General features: G+C 43.2%; 1 protein-coding gene across 1 annotated transcript in view; it reads right to left on the minus strand.

Moving 5' to 3' along the window:
* The window catches only part of RAB8A (RAB8A, member RAS oncogene family), a 53991-nt gene that overhangs the window by 11765 nt on the left and 24504 nt on the right, over positions 1-17722 (minus strand). The window contains exons 3-6 of the mRNA XM_086947041.1: positions 17255-17315; positions 11643-11720; positions 8069-8158; positions 4934-4999 (exon numbers count right to left, since the gene is read on the minus strand). Coding sequence (XP_086803167.1) covers positions 4934-4999; positions 8069-8158; positions 11643-11720; positions 17255-17315 — 295 coding nt within the window. The remainder of the gene's footprint in view (positions 1-4933; positions 5000-8068; positions 8159-11642; positions 11721-17254; positions 17316-17722) is intronic.

Consider the following 17722-nt stretch of genomic DNA (forward strand, 5'->3'; position numbering starts at 1 on the left):
GATGCACGAGGAGCAAAGAGCGGGACCAGAGCCTGCAAGCCTGGGGGTCGGTTCACCTCAAGGGGCATTGCCAGGGTGGCCCAGTCACACGGGCAGTCACTGCCAGAGATGAATGCAGACCCCCCCGAGCCAGACACACAAGTAAAACACACACAGCACGAGCAAGATCAGACATCACCAAGGGGGCAGCGCGGATCACAGAAGCAAACTAAGCACAAGTTAGAAACCGAAGCAGAGGGTGAACGTACTCACATCATCAGAGCCCAGAGCTGCTCGACGCTGAGAGAGCCACAGGCGCCTTGTGCCTCAGTGCCTCGGAGAACGAGGACATCGGATCTTTTCACTTCCTGGAGCTCAGTTGCTACTCAGCTACCGTGGAATGTCAAGTGCTGCAGCTGCGCTTCGTCTACTAATGTGTCCAGAGAGCACAGCCCAGTGTGCAGTGCACTGGGACTAGTGCAAACTCATGCGAGGAGCCACAAACATGTGCTTCAATCAGGGGAAGAATGGCCAGAGGACACTCGCTCAGCTGGAGCAGTGTGTGACCAACAGAGCAGAAGGAAGCCTGCTGCCAACTATAGAAGGAATGCATGCATTAACAGAGGCAGACTGACCAGCTCCTGCTCAGGATGTAGAGAACAAAGGTCAAAGAAAGACTGAAATCCCTAGAAGTAAGTCACTAATCAGAGAGCGTTGAAAGACTAGAAGGCGCTTCCCTCCATTGACGCCTTCCGCTCTAACAAAAGCTGTAAACAAATAACATACAATGGTACAATCCCACTCTACGGCAGCCCAGCTGTAAGCGTAGTATCAAAGCCCGCTCTTTCAGCAAAGGAAGACAAACCTTACGATTCTGAAAGGCTCGGAGGTTGGTTTAAAGAAAAATGTCCCTGAAAGTTTACTGAAGCTGGACTCCTTCCATCACGTCAGTGAATCTCGGATAACATTAAATAAAGGCACGCACGGAAAAATAAAGACAAGTACGGGAAATGCAAGGGGGGTGGGTTGGGTTCACAAGGGAGAGAACAACACAAGTGGTGGGGGAAAACCACGAGGGAGATGCACGCACGGACACAAAGTGAAACAACACGTACCTGATAATGCAGAGCGGCCGGGAAACTGAAAGTACGGCCGGCCTGCGGCCGGCCATGAATAATTAGGGGAGGAGAAGCCCTTTGATGTGCTGTGCGGCTGTGAATGCGCGTGCTTGTTTGGTCACGTGATTCATGTGAACTTAATGAAAACCGCAGCGCAAGAAGCCCTTGGTTTGATGAGGATTTCGAGCACTTGAATTCTCGCTCCGCTCAATGCGCTTGCGCGCATTGATAGGTCGCGAGACCTAAAAAAACATATAATATTTTTTTACATTTTTTTTTTAACTGCAGCAACAACATAGGTTGTGTTCCATGCACTTCTTTACAGAATCGTGGCCTAGGGATTTGCAGATTGTCTTGCTCTGATGAATGTGTCAGGTTTTGCATATTTTAAGAGGCTAGCAAATATTATACATTTCTCCTAAAACGTAGACCTAATTGGGAAAAAATCTCTAAACATCCTCAAAAGACAAAATCATCAATTCTCTGCAAAAGTTGAGAAAAAGATAAAAATCATGAATAGCTATTCCCTTCGGCTTTACTCTTATCAATAAAGGCTACATTTGGCTCTTCTGGTATTGAACTCTATGGCTCCTAGCTGCAAACCATTCTCAGCAGCATATATTTGACCAAGAAAACGAATATAATAGAACAATTTTTTCCAGCTGTAGAGAAAGCTTAATTTTAGATGTTGGATGAATATTCCAATTAACTGCACATGAAGCCACATACAAATATTAAGTAGGCATGCAAATTTTGAAATTGTAGGGTAATGTATAAAATACCCACAGTGAACAGGCACCAGCATAAGGTAGAGGATCAACAAATACAGCTTCCACAAGTAATGAGGGACAGAGATGAGATAAATGATGCAAATTCGATCTCGACAAACAAGTGAAGGGGACCGCGATTCCAAAATAATTAAAGTCACAGACTACACAACACTGATCTGACTTATGTATGTGGTGAAATACGTTGAACAGAAAAAGCAAGGAAAACGTAGTAAGATAATGAGCCAGGAAAGCATGGGTCCTAATTTTCCTGCTATGGTTGTCAATGTTCTTATTTTCTTTAATTTGCAGAAAATATTTAGTAATATCCTCCTACTAGAAGCCTCATCTAAGGAATCAGGAACATCCTTGAAGCATCGTACACCTTAAGATGTGATCATTAGAGGATAAAGCTGCAATGCCCTCTGCTGGTCAAGTCTTGAAGGGCATGCAACAGACTGAAAGGATAAAAATCCTGTAACATTGCATCCATATTACGGGCCATTTTCACAAAATCTATTACAGTCACCTGGAAAGTACAAGGCATCTCTAGACTGGCGAAGCTGAATGAGGGAACATGAAATGCTGAACGGGTTTTTGATGCCATTTTTTCAGAGGGTGTATCTTTTCGACCCCTTTAATAGAACTGCCCAAGTACTGGAGTGTTCCTGCATCAGGCCTCTCGGATGCTGTGGGACCCATATGACTAAATATACATATATATTAATGAGAATTTATGTAGAGAAGTCTTGACACTTTTAACAAGTACTTTCCATTTAACAAGAGGTCATCAATAAAGGACAAAATGTGTCCAACTTGCAGACACTAACTACACTGATGCAGAGGTTGTCGAAGATGAAATATTAGTCTTTAATGGAGGCGGTGCCCTATTCAAAGAAAATAACTCCACCATGAATAACATACTGCAGAAGTTGAGAAGATGCTACGTTTTGGGAATGCTGTCCATGGATAAATAAAAACTAAGAACTGGCAAAACTTTAGAGAAATGGCGAGGAAGGGGCTATTGCAGGCAACACGGTTTTATGTGCGTTTTCTAATTTGTTAGCGTTTTGAGTGGAGAGATAATTGCAAGATAACGAAACAAACAACCCTGAAATGGGCAGAAATAAAGACCCAGGACTGATGACATTATTGAAAAATCATCTCCATCTGAAACAAAAACAAACAGATTAAAAACCACCGGGCACTCAGCGTAGCGTGCTCAGTGCCATAAAGGACTGAGGCGTGGGTCCAGGAGTGTCCAACTTTCCAAGCATGGGAGAATAGGCTCCATCCTGCGGATGATCGCAAAACCTTGAGCCACAGAGCTGTGGAAGACGAACAGCCCCAGCACTGTATTTTTTATCGAACTAATCCCAAGGTGAAGGTTGTCTACTTTAGAGCCACTGGTAACTGCATACTTCACCGCCACTAACAGGGTGGATTCGACAACGCAACTCGATGAAGCGGAATGAGAACACCACAGTCGATAGAACTCTCAATCACAACAGCAGTTGACGTGGGCAGACCATCTTTAACGAGATCCAGCAGTTTTAATTGACACTGAAGAGACATTGGTGAGAGTCTCTGCGACTGGTAGTCTGTCGGATCTGCTCTATAGTACAGCGTGCCTAAAAGGGCTGCCACATCCGCCCACGTCTTTGTCATGTAGGCCGAACCAAGGCATAACATTTTGCTGATATGCCGACAATGTGCCACAAATACAACGCAGCTAACTGTGGCCTTGGGACGTAAAGTAGAAACAGTAGTGCAGATGTTTGGATTCTCCTCAAGATCCAAGCTGAATATAGCTAAAAACAACTTTAATCAAATTGGGCATGCCGGAGTACGCTTTCGAATATTGCAAATACTGGCAGGATATGGGGAACCACTGTCTGGTATGTTGGACCAGTTGGCAGAATCAGTTTTAGAAATCCACTCTCAAATATCATGAATGCGCGTTTAAAGCAATGGGATAAACTGAAACCTTCCTTCTTTGGCAGATACAATATTGTTTGTGTACTTTACATAAATTAATATTTCTATTACACGTAATGTTACAACATATACCCCAAACATACTTCGACTTCAATCTTCTGCTTACTTTATTTAAAACATTTCTATATGCTCTCTTCGTAAAAAGGAGGAGACTGAAATCCCCAATGTATGGTTTTATTATTTGGCAGCAAAGGGCAACTAAAATCTCGGAACGATTACTGGCAAATGTGAGCCACTAACATTTATTAACAAACCATCAGGTGAGGAGACACGTTATCTTCTTGCGCACTTAAGAGTAATTCAAGAAAAAGTAGGCCTAGACACGCTACGCGGTCAGCCTCTCGTACAGCGAGAAATCTGGAAAGATTAGGCTGTCCATGCTTGACCTGAACTAATATGGTTCAAAGTCTGCTGTCCGGTCATCACTTCTGATGGAAAAGCAGCTAAACGGTCAAAACAAATCACCAGTTACTGCTCAATTAAACAAAGTGGTGGGAAAGCAGCTACATTGTCCAAAAAAACTAACATGTCTTGTTCAACTGAATGAAGGAACTGACCTTGCAACCTTTTCGCGAGGTCAATATGGAACACAATATAAACGAGCAGTTATCTTTTTTAGTTGCCACGGAAATGAGCTTCCCAAATGTGCACAGGGGTCAGGGGCTACTTGCATATCATGTACGTAAATGGTACATGGACGGTTATAGTCATGGACTGGTTGGACCTGAACACAGGATTCGGTGCTGGTGAAAACCAAATTAACAAAGAAAAATATGTGTCTTCATAACTTTTTTCAAGTCTCAGTTGCTGACCAATGGGCAGAAGTTTCATCAGACGTAGACATTGTTTAGACTGTCAAGTACATAATGCTTAGAGGCAGACTAAGTCCATAGAATCAAAGAAGAAACAACAGCCCCATTGTTTATTTTCCTTATGTGATTATCTATGAAATGTGATTTGGGGAGTTTTTTTTTCTCTTTAAGAATGTATTGCTATAACGTTGTTTAACTTGCCTTGAGGTAAGCATCAAATCCATAGATAACAAAGAGATAGAAAACTTATAGTACTTACATTCTCTACATTGATGTTTGCTTTTGCGCTCGTCTCCATGAACTTAATTTCATAATCTAAAGCCAGCTGTATAAAGAACAGAATAAAAACACCAGTTTAATCACAGCCAGTCACATCCATTATAAACGTTAATCATTTCCCTTGCTTTGGCTTAGACTAAGCCTTGGTGGAGTGGTTAATTCACAAACTACAAGTAATACCATCAAACTATTGCTCTGCGACAGATTTTCACTTGGAAATACACACACTGCCCTACCAATCATCTGACAGCCTTTTTATGTTTTTTGTCAATGCTTGCATTGTTGGACCATGAATGTATTATTGTGTGTGAGAGATAATTTTTGGTCTCAAACAGCACACATTGCCAAAGTAGTTCCTTTTTGTGCAAATGCACTGCCTGTGAACAAGCAGAATGTTGTACCTCAGAGTGAAGGTTGCCAATTGCTGAAGTGGCCGGAACCACTGTTCCATGTTGTATGCTGTAGTGAGCGGAGGAAAAATGTGACAATAATACACCAATGGATTGAAGAGGGATGTTCATAGTCCCTACAGCTATATTACATATACTGTTTTTAAAATCTAAAGGCGTTCGCCAATGCCAGACCTAAAAATGTTTTCCTTTCATTCAATTCTATATGCGAGTTTCTTCGTGACATTGGGTATCTGAAAACACAGCCCGCGTGAAGGATTGTGCATGCAACATCTTTTACAACCCTCAAAGCTTTGGATGAACAAGACTTTCTTTTTTTCAACTCAGTAAAGAGGATAAACAATCTTTCTTAGAATTACTTTTGCTAGACTAACTGATTAAAACCTAACACCTTTCCACCGCACCAAGTAGACTTTTGATTTCTCTGTGTTAACGTTTGAAATAGAACATTACTCAGAAAAGGACAGATGGTCTGCACATCAACTACAGCACAGACGTGTGTAGTAAATAACTACATCGTTTTTCTTTCCACGACTGAGGAATGGGTGTATGCTACTGTATGTTCCATGGCCACAGGTCCCTTCCTCTTCTGTGGTGGGCACATAGGTGAGACTGTGAATCTATTACACCGAATAGCAGAACTGCATGCGAATCCTGAGCAGTATGTAATGCAAGCACACTCGTGGACGAGGCATTAGATCTGATGTCCTATTATAATCATGTATAAATGCATGTCTTGGAGGGCGGTAGCATACAGGTTTCACCTTGCCATGTTGAAGAAAAGAAGTTTAGAGACCAGGGCCCCAAATTAGGTATCTATTACCGCTGCCCCTTTGACTGAAAAGGAATCCTCTTTAATTTCAGAGAGAACTAAAACATCACCCATGCTTGGTCTACCCCTTAAGGTGTGGTAAAAAAACAAAAACAGTACAAATTTAATAATCTTCAGAGTTACACACGTGGATAAAAAAATAACAAACACATGCACGATGAGAGGAGGGAATATAAATGTTGGTATGTAAGGACATTTTCACCAATTATTTGGGAAAAAGGGGACTTCCTGAAAGGGAATACCAATGGGAGCAAACACCCCTCACAGAAAGTGGGATTACAGTACAAGTCAGATGACAATCTTACGATGGTCCACGTGTGGGGGGTTCATGAGCCTCTCAAACTCACTGGATGCTTCGCAGATCCACTTACGGAGGTGGATATGTTATACAAAGTGAGGCTTGTCTAGAATACAGTTTTGTATGCTGAATACCGTTAACGTTATATGCGATTCTCCGCCTGACAAGGATCACTTGAAGCTTGTGACTACGAATGATCGGGTGCTTGAGAATTTAGAAAGATCTGAAACACCTAAACCATGTTTCGACATGAAAAATGAGTGGGGGATTTTCTTTAGTTGAAACCCATCAGGCATAACACCTCTTGTTCATCAGATGGCTATTGAGGTACCTGTCGAGTTAGGGAGAGGTTAGAACATTTCAGGCACATTATCCACATATCTCAGAGACTCCCCTCAGGTTTAGATCTGAAAGGAAGTGTCAGTCAACAAGCGGCATCAAGTTGATATATCATTTTGGCCAAATGAGGTGTCAACTTAGCTCAAGGGAACTGGATCTAAAATAGGACACCGTTCTCGCACAGCCCGACACCACTCCCCCACCCACCTTCCTGTCAACATAGATAGCAGGACATTTGAATGTCTGAAAGTTCTCTGGCAGTAGTGAGAAACAGAAATACTAACCTGTTAAGGGCCATGGTTGTTTGTTTGCCATGAAGATTTTTAAGTGAAGCATGTCCTTGACCGGATTACTGGTATGTTTAAATGCGAGTAACGCAAATTGGGGATTGGTCCTTTAAAAAAAAAGAAGCCACAAAAGTTCCCAGAAGTAGAGCATCTACCTAATCATATCGACCAGGAGCTAGGTTAGTTAGCTTGCATACGAAAACCAGGCATTGTTGCTATTCTTTCTGCTCTGGCCTACTAAAGAATCATGGACAAGGTCTACAATCATCACTCGTCTCATAAGGGACAGGCATTGGAGGGCCACACTGAAGTACCAACCTCCTCAACAGGAGGGTGCATCATTCCTGCTACTACCCAGGCACCCCATCTTGCTTAACACACATGCTGCTTGGAGGGGTTCGGCATCCACATTACCCCTCCATCAAAGACCTGTGCAAGAGCACCTTCAGGTAACTTGTGCTAGAGAAACATGTTCGAGAGCTCCATAGCACCTAGTGTTTTGCCTTCCCTGCTGTGAAATATGGGTGGTCACTCCAGAGGTGCATGCATATAGCGGTCTGAAACTATAGCAATATTATCCAGTAACTCCTTCCAACCACCAGTACGTCTCCAAACAAAGGCACAGGGTTAACATACTCCTGCTGTGTTCACACCGCCCCGAAGAGCCAGCATTCTGTTCATGGTGCATCACACACTTCCACCACTTATGCATTAAGGACAAGAGAACTAAAAAGGCTCACATTACATTAAGGTGTAGGTAAGTGCCCCTTTTTGTCATGGTCACCCACACTTTTTGCCATGGGGATAGATGCTTTCGACTGATGTGCACTGGGTCCAAAGAGATATGAAAACTATACAAACCACAAACTTTAACTTAAAAGGAGACTGCATAGCTGAGCGACTAACATTTGCAAATCGTAGAACTATTGACAAATAAAAAACCAATTACCTTCTCTCCTCTCTCTTTAGAAACTTGCCGTTTCTCATTCACATCACATTTGTTTCCAAGAATCATCTTTTCAACGTCCGCCGATGCATGCTAACAAACAATAAAATAATGCAAAATTAAAACTATTAACCAAATATAAATACAGATATTGACTTACAAACAGTAGTAACCTCCTAAAGGTTTTAATTGCTATGCCCAAGCCTTGCAGGGAAGTTTGTTGGCAGTAAACAGAACTAGAGGGAAACAGACAGGCAGGTTGAGCCAAACGGGGGCTCAACAAGGTAGTTCAATCCAAGGTCATTTCATCAATGGATTTGAACAAATCCCTTCTTACAGGGCTCATCAAAAGGGGTCGATCTCGCCTGTAACTTTTCTGTAATACGCTATCAACTCGTTGCCACTCAAGAAATTCAGCCATACCATATCAGCCCTTTTCTCCGTAAGATGGCTTCCATTTGAAACTTAGGGTTGTACAAAACTGCCTGCCTCATATAAGAGAAAAACAAGATGATTTATGGAATGCCCAAACTAATCCGTTTTATGCAGCAGTGGTGAACCAAATTATGCGGAAGGGTAGGCTATATTAAGTGGTCAAAAAATGCAAATTATTTGGCATAACGCAGCACATTTTGTAATAGTATCATTTGTTTTGTTAATTTTACTCATGTTAACATTGAATGGGCAAATATTTCACCTCTTTAATAGCAGTTTAGCACCCAAACATCAGTAAGAAAAGTGACCAGTCCAAGTAAAGTTATCTTTTGACTGACTGACTGTCAACCTTTGCCTTACACTGCGCTGCAAAACACGTGGCTGCGTTTTTAATCACTTTTGATCTGCTTTCGCTGGAAACAAAATGTTGTTAAAACCTGTAGATTATACAGCTGATGATGGGTTATGTAGCAAATCCATAATCATGTGGAAAAAGTTGAAGCAGCAAAATCGCATAATTCCAGCAGCCCAAGTCTCTGGTAATTATTTTTAAGCAGCATTTTAACGGATTTCATTTTTGCTCACTGTCCCATTCTAGAAGACCCCAACCTTAAAGAAATCAGCCTTTGTCGTGCCACAGTAAACACTGTTCAGCCTGAACTGCCAAGCCATGACCCCTCTGAACTGGACACAAACCAACCCCCGAGTGTTTCATGTCCATTCTGGCATCATTTAGATGCAGCTTAAATCCTAAGGCACAGTGAGCATGGGACCCACCCCTAAGGGCAGACCCATCGCCCTTCCGATCCACCCACTTCAGACAGACACCTTCGCTCGAGCTGTAAAAGAACACCATGAATGATTTTCTGGGACGTATCTTGTTAGAGGTGCCTAAACTTCCATCCTCTACTCTCCAATAAGATATCTGTGTAAGTTTGCCTTAGACTACCTAGTATTAACTCTTGATATGTCTATTTTATTGCTGTTGATCGACATGTTTTTTTCTCAGTTTAACTACTGTTGTTGGTGTTGGATTATTGCACACAGCGCTCGGATGCTCCCTGGGCTCATTTTGTGTCTACACAAAACTTTTAAAGGTTTGAGCAGCTGTGCAATGTGTACAACTGTGTAATAATCAGATTTCAAACCTGTCACAAGATCGCAGTAACGTCGGAGGTTTCCAATGGGACAGATCTGTGTGTAGGAGAAATTACCAAGCAAACTTTGAAAAAGGAGCCATGCTCTTCGATGGTTTCCAAAACTTCTTCTAGCATCAAATAGTCCTGGCCTTCAGCATGAAACATCTTAGTCTCATCAAGCACAGCTTTTGATTATCAAAATCGTCTGCTACAGAATCCATTAATATGTGAGGTAAATTGCAAAGTTTGACTCTGTTGCCAAATTGTCACAGGTGATTAATTTAAAAGTTAAGCAGTTTTTCTTAAATATCAACCTAACTCAACAACTTGCTGAATAGGGTTCAGAAACACTTCCCCCCCCTCACCCCCACCTATGGGCATTTTATTGACTAAGTTAGAATCAGAAATTGCATGTTTTAAAGCCACAGAAATGTCAATGGACTTGTAGGAGCTTGAACAGGTACTTGCAGAACAGAACAAGCACTTCGAATAATTGGTAGACCACCACTGTGAAGATAAGGTTTTTTAAAGACATCAACAATTCTAAGACCGGAATCAGACTGATAAAGAAAACAACCAGTTGCAGTAAAATGCACTTTGACAAAATCTTTACACGCTTTACGTTTCTATGATGGCACGTGAATCCTTTAAGATATAAGACGCGTAACTGCCTTCATATAGCAAATCAAGGGGACTAAGTTTCCACATCATATCACCCAAGCTGACAAGAATGGTTTACAACTCTCATACCCAGTTACTAGGTATTTTCCAATTAGCGCTTAACTTGTGAAAGAATGAGTGCCGGAGCCCGTAACTACTCAGGAGTCAGTGTCCAGTGAAATTACTCCACTACCAGTCACTCCTTGTCCCCTCTTCTCACTCCTGGAGGTTCCTGCCTTCTCCCTCTGTGACGGTTTTGCCGTCTTTCCAATCTAAGTGTTTTTCTCTCTTTTCACTCAGTAAATATTGGATAACAAAAAATAAGTGCTGGCCCCCAAAAATAAGCGCCGGTGGCTCCCACCAGCTCAAATAAAGCACTGGATCCATTGGAACGACAAATACTCTTATCCACCTCAATGAACAAAGGTTTTTTAGGTCTTATTTTTCTTGCTAAGACCCGACTGGCCAAACCACCAGCAACCCCTGAAGCTTCAAGACTTTATCCTTCATAAGCTCAATTTTGTTCCACACCATGTGTTCCACTGAAGGAACATCGGTACTTACTTCTGGGCCTTACTGCCTTACTGTTAAGTGCCAACTGAGGTTATTCACTACCATTGGCAAGGATGCATATCGGTCATTCGCAAGGCTTGACAGCACTACAGTTTGTCGGGAAAGTGTGTGTGTTCCCACAATCCCAGGGTTGCTTGCAGATCACATTCTGTTCATGTGATCATTTGCTCGGGATAATGCATTCCAGTGTCATCCTCAAGACTTCAATGTGTTTATTGTGTGGGGTGGTGGCTGAGCATTGGGTTCTGTTGCAGAAAAATCACAAGAGGTCATGTTAGAACAAGGAGTGTAGAGGTCTTAACGAATGAGCAGGGAGTGTGTCATTTTAGAGCGGGAGGGTAGAAGAACGGAACAGTGCATCCTATTTTAACTAATGTTAGATAGGCGAGAGGGCTGCTGCAAGGAGGCTAGAGCTAGCCGGTGAGTGGTGCTGCTGGAGATCCGTCTAGCCAGGTCCTGTTTCTCATTCATATGCTGGTCTACTCAAAGAAGAGAATAAGTAAAAAGACCCGACTGCGCAAATGGAAGTATGTGCTCCAAAGCAAAATCATGCTACATTATGTGAACGTGTTAATACCGGTTTCAATAACTCCCCTAATTCCATAGTGCATGTACACTCGCTGTGTGAGAAAACTGCAAAATATATCAAATAAATTGTTGTACGATCAAACTCCAAGATTTTACAGTCATACACTGACAGGTTGTATGTTTAAGTACCCCAAGGCCAGCGGGGTTCCTTGTAGCAAAAGTATGTGATGTAATCTAAATACCTCTTCTATGTTCCGTATCCAGTTTTTGATGTTATCGAAAGACTTCTCATTTGTGATGTCATACACCAACATAATACCCTGATTGAAGTAAAAAAAATACAGAGAGATTAATATACAGTCAATGACTATAAATTATTCAAACACCAAATCTAGTTAAAAAAAAGCAGAACACAAAACACCAGACAATCAAGTTTCCAGAAAACATGTGAAATTGGTTAACACTGTTTTACAGGGATGAATTCAACAATAAGCAATGTGTGATCAGTCATACACGTATGTAGATGGGTGCCTTGACACAAGTTAATTGAGGGAGGGAAGGGAGGTGCGTGCAGACGAACAGACACTGGAGGAAGCTCAGTAACCAAATTCCTTTTCTTCAACCAAGGAGGAGGGAAAACAATCAGCACCCATGCCCTCTGTAGGAAACTGGGCTTCTGTGGCAGTAGCTCCCCCCCACTCGTTATCCCCTTTTTAGCTGCTGGATGAAGGCTTTCCACTCTGCCAGTGCACTGAAGCCTGCTAACCAGACCTCAGTGCCAGTGCTCCTTCCTTAAAACAAATTGGTCTTTTTTTTCCAAATAGCCAAGGACATTAGCACCCCCGTTTGTCTCTAGTAAATGGTACTCCAGGTACCTAGGCCATGGATACTAAAGAAGGTCCCGAAGGGCTGCAGCATAGGTTATGCCACCCTAAGAGACCCACACACGCACTACCATTGCAGGCTGTGCTACATGGTGCAAACCATATTTGAAAACACAATGTGGCACAATCCTGTGCGCCATGCCAATGACTTTGCATGGGCTATATATGTAAGTCACCCCTACAACAGTCTTTAGAGCCCTAAGGCATGGTGCATTATAGCACGTAAGCACATATCTGCAGGACCAGATATGCCCCTGTAAAGTCCAGTTCCATTACAAGATATTGCAAGTGAGCAGGAGAGCCCTCTTAAGGTATGTACTGGGCACTGGTTAAAAAGAGTTTCCCAGCTACATAATGACTTCACTGAAACCTATGGTGTTTGGTATAAAACACCCCATATTAATACACCCACACGGACTCCAGTGATGGAATTATTGAAGCATGCACCCTGAACCCTACTAGTCCTCTAGTGTGCGGGATGACTGGCCAAGTTCAGTCTGCAATCACAGGTGAGTTTCTGACCACTATTGAGGTGAAAGCCCCGCTATCAGAGGTCAGAAACAATGCCTGCGCTGGCAGGAGGCGTTTACACCTTTGCCAGCAGGATGGCTGGAAAATTACCATGAAAAGGTAGGGAGCTTCAAAGACCCCACTGCCTTTAATATGCAAACTTGGAGGACATCCCCTACCTTGAAGCTAATTTGGCACCAGGACAGGCGGGAAAGTTAGCTATGTAGAAGGAGTGTTGCACTGCCAGGCTGGACACACCTCTAGACAGCCTGAAGTGAACACGAAGATAGGAATACCACCATCTTGTACCTCGTGGAATTCTGGGTCAGGGTGATGACCACTTCCCAAAGGAAGTGGTCATCTAGGGAGTGTAGTGACCCCAAGGGTATCTAGCCAATTGGCTATTACCTTTCACTCTCCTTAACACCCCTAAATTCCATCTTAGCAAAAAAAAGGTACGAATGGTAGCGGTCTGGAAAAGTGAAAAGTGATCTACAAAGATGGGCAAGTTATGAGTGTTTGGTGCTGCTGCGAGAGGCTTACCAGTGACGTGGATCACTGGATATGGCCCGAGCCTAGGAGTTATTAGTGGAATCCTGCAAAACCCTGATCCCCACCTCGCCTGGAAGACTGCCGGGAACTCCCAGATGATAGAAGGCTAGCATACTCACTAGATGTGGGTCCTCCCTAGCTGGAGGGACTGGAATTTTACGTAGATCTGCTTGATCCACTCAAGTTGAACTGATACACTGCCTAAGACGGGATTAAGAGTTTATGTCCCCTGTCCAGGGCGAGTTATGACAGGTCATGACCATGTTGCGAGCTGGGATGAGGGACAGAGCTGACTGTTGTGGGGGTTAAGTAGCAGTGGTGAGCGAATGTGGTCCTGAGGTTGGGCTGGTTCTTATTCTTTGCATTGGTATTGTAGAAAATACTATCTAGCACTATTGTATTTTTTTGTTTGGCAAAGTGATGCAATATATAGGTCTACTATTAGATAATGCTGGCCCTGCCGTACGCTGCTTTTGTTTCCACAAAATGCTTCTAAAATGTTTAAATAAAAAAATAAAGAACTCCCCAGCACCTCAACAACCGAGAAGGTCTCCCTTGGAGTAGCAAAACTGCTCACCTTCATCTGCAGGAACCGCAAAGTATCTGCCGGTCCACGGTGTTGTCAGCTATCGGGATCATCGAAGGACCAGCACGAAAGAAAATGGTCTTCGTGCTCCAGGAAGCCAGATCCGTCTCATTACCGAGTTTGGATATGCCAGGACGTCCAGGAGCCACCCATCACCAATATCCTGGGTACTTGAGCAGTTTCAGCAACCAAGGCTTGTTGGTGGTCCAGTCTGGACTCCCAACAGCGCAAAGCAAGACCTTCCATCAAGGGAAGTAAGGATTTACCAGGCCAGCACTGAGTGGCCATGCTGCCCTGTTTCTCCTCCTCACCAGGTCTCCAAGACACGAATGCACGATGCTACAAAGCATACATTTACAACGCAGTTTTTACATCGCAACATCCTTTACAACGCATTCCATTACATTGCATTTTTAGAAACTACCTTTACAACACATTCCATTACATAGCATGATACCATTACAACGCATACCATTACAATGCATACCATTACATTGCATTTAAGGTAAGTATTGGATAGTATAGGGGTAAAAATTACCATTCTGGCTTCAGAGGGTGCAACAGGAGGGTAAGTGTTTGATGGTGTAGGGGTAAAAATGACTATTCTAACTCCAGGGGGTGCAACAGTAGGGTAAGTGTTGGATAGTGTAGGGGTACTATGCATTGTAATGGTATGCGTTGTAATGCCTGCGTTGTAGTGACATGCGTTGTAATGGTATGCATTGCAATGCCTTCGTTGTAGTGACATGCATTGTAAAGGATGTTGCGATATAATGACTGCGTTGTAAAGGTTGTTTCCCCCAAGACACGGAGTGAGTCTCTGAACGAATGAGACACAAAGCAACCCTGCACCCGCGCCCCACAGCACAAGTCTGAGGGAGGAGATGGAGTCAACGTGGTCCTGAGACTCTCTAAAGCGGAGCCCACCCTTAGGTTTGGTCAGACAAGTCCCCCAGTCGCCGTCTGCAGCCTCTTTCTGCAGGAACCGAGAACTGCGAGAGTCTACAGTGACGCGACACTGCCTGAAAAAGCACAGCTGCACACGAGCCCTCTAGCCTGATCGGACAGACTGTGTCCCTGTGTGCCCAAGACCCTCAAGACTTGAGCTCTCAACACCAAAAAGCACCTCTGCACCTCTCCAGAGCAGACTGAGGTGACCCGTTTATGCTGCCTTGGATTTTACCCCTCACTTACTTACTTAAAATCCAAATCCAGTATATGTCCACCCCCCTCCCATAGGATAACATTACCACTTTAAAGAAGCAATACAGTGCATTTTCTAAATCTCGAAAAATCACTATTTTAAAAAGTAATTACCAGATAACAATGGTCTTGGTGTCTAAATTCATATAAAAATTGGTGTTATTTTTATTAATTGGTGTCGGATTTCATTATTGCGTGTGTCTCTCACTTACTGACTGTGTACACAATAAATGTTTAACACTATCCTCTGATAAGCTTAAACTGCGCGTCCACACTACCATGAAAGAGAGCATTTGGGTTTATATGTTAAACCCTGTAAACCAGCAAGGGTCGCCTGGAATCTCTGCCCAGTGGACCTCATTTTGGTGCACTATATAGAGAGCCAGCTTCCTAAACCCTCCCATCAAGAACATCGCAAAACTGGGAATCTACTAGGACTAAAATTGGGTCTTCGTGGTCTGTAATCACTCCTGGTAAACATCATTGGCAATACCAATCAATACCCAAGATCCTGTTCTCCAAAGCACAAAACCTAGTAAAGGATCCATAGATATCACTAAAGTCTGTAATGGTAGGCACAACCCTGCACCCTGCCCCCCGACCCACAACCACATCTCCTTAAAGGGGACGAGACACCTCAGATTAAGCCTGAATAACTTCTTCAAGGGAAGGCATGAACAGACGCAGAACCAATAAATGCTTCAATTTGACTAGAGCAGGCGACTGGGGGTAGGGGCGGCGCAAGAGGACAGGGTGAACTTTTGTGGGGAATCAGATTTGTACACACTACCCTGTGCTGTCAAACCAGAGCAAGGAGTTGAAGTTTGACTAGTAAAGACGTATAATCGTAAAGAACACCATCTGACTAAAGACAGGAGACTTTCCCACAAAAAGCAATTACAGAGAACAGATGTTGAAAAGGATTCTGCAAAGCATCCACATATCCTTTACCCACAAACCATGAAGGAGTCTCTGATGTCGGTCACTAATAGGCTCAGGCAGGATCACTGAGGGTTGCATGGTGGATGTTTACACCATCCTGTGTTACGGGCCCAGCGCAAGGTTTCATTGCAGAGTGAATAGGACTCCAAACAATGGTACACCATTGAGTCCGACTGGCAACAGAGAGGTACAAGATCACTTTGGGCAAAGCATGCGACACAACCTGAGGTCACTAGAAAATCTAAGAAGTCTTTGGCTCTGTAGCAGGGCTTGTAATATATTTGTGAAGGGATATTCCAATAAGGCAAAAAGAAGGGCTACAGTGTTTCTGAAGTGGCCCAATCGAAAGGTGCTTAAGAAAAGGTTAAATGATTGAAGGGAGGTTCAGCAAAAAGCATGTATAGAAGCCCAGCTCTGTACTGCTTGGTGGATTGTGAAGGGTTCTAGAGCTGAATAGTGGGGCCGCAACAAGAGGAATCCAGCCTTAAAATCCCTATATGTGATCGAGGCTAAGGAGGGTCCTTCATTGAGGCAGCGCAAGCCTAGTGACAAATCTTGGGATGGGATTGGACATGAAATGAGCTAGGCCCAATGTAAGGGCAACACAGAACACCTTCTGGATGCAGGCTGGGTAATGAAGAGAGCACCAGCCCCCGACAGAATCAGGTGCTCAGGCAAGATATGGTAAAGAGTCCAAAGATCAGAGACCTGCACGTTCACTTTGCCCCACCCCAATGTGAAGTATATAAGGTTATTGAAGGTAGGACCTCTGGCATGGCTATGGAAGGCCCTCAAAAGTCCCTCACACACAGTGCAGTGCAGTGCACAATCCTCCAGTGCATCTTACCCTCAAGACTCTAGGGACAAACCCTCAAAACCCATCCCCTCCATGTAGGGTTTGTCTTCTATGGCAAGGATAGCCAATGTTGGTTAAAGGGGCAGACCCATGCAAGATTTTCTGGATTTCCACCTGTAATAAATTTGCATGCAAGAAATGGGAACCATCAACATAGTGTGTATCTTAAAATTCGATCCTTCTGATCAGGGTGAGATAGCCATAGTATACAGTATTCTAAAAAGGCAAATGAGAACATTGTTAATATGCAACAAGAAAATACTTGGCAAGTATCAATATTTATAACGATGTAAAGGGTAAATGACAAACTATTTTGCCTACCATTGCTCCTCTGTAGTATGCAGTGGTGATGGTTCGAAATCGTTCTTGTCCTGCTGTGTCCCTGAAACATTAAAAGTGTAGGTTTACCCTTGGTAACATCTCCCGAGGTGGAGCAGTAAAACATGCGAATATCAGCAGACCAGACAGCCACACGATATAAATGTGAACAGAGAGCGGCCTAGATAGAATGTGCGTCCCATTGAAGTACTAAGGGTATTTGCAAGGGACTCTCCGATGTCAGGAGAAATTAAGAGAACCTGACTGCATTTATTTTAAATCACATCATTAGCACCATTTTAAATCAATGCTTCTCAATTTTAAGCTGAGTTTCACCTATTGTGATTGACAGAGCAGAACTGCTTTCTAGGTCTTTCAAAATGCCAAGAAAAGAAATTGCAGCCTTGTAAATGCAATAAGTCAGAATTCACCGAGTAGGTTAAAGATAAAATAACATTGATTTGGAAATAT

This window comes from Lissotriton vulgaris, chromosome 12 (assembly GCF_964263255.1).
Source record: "Lissotriton vulgaris chromosome 12, aLisVul1.2, whole genome shotgun sequence".
Classification (NCBI taxonomy): Eukaryota; Metazoa; Chordata; class Amphibia; order Caudata; family Salamandridae; genus Lissotriton; species Lissotriton vulgaris.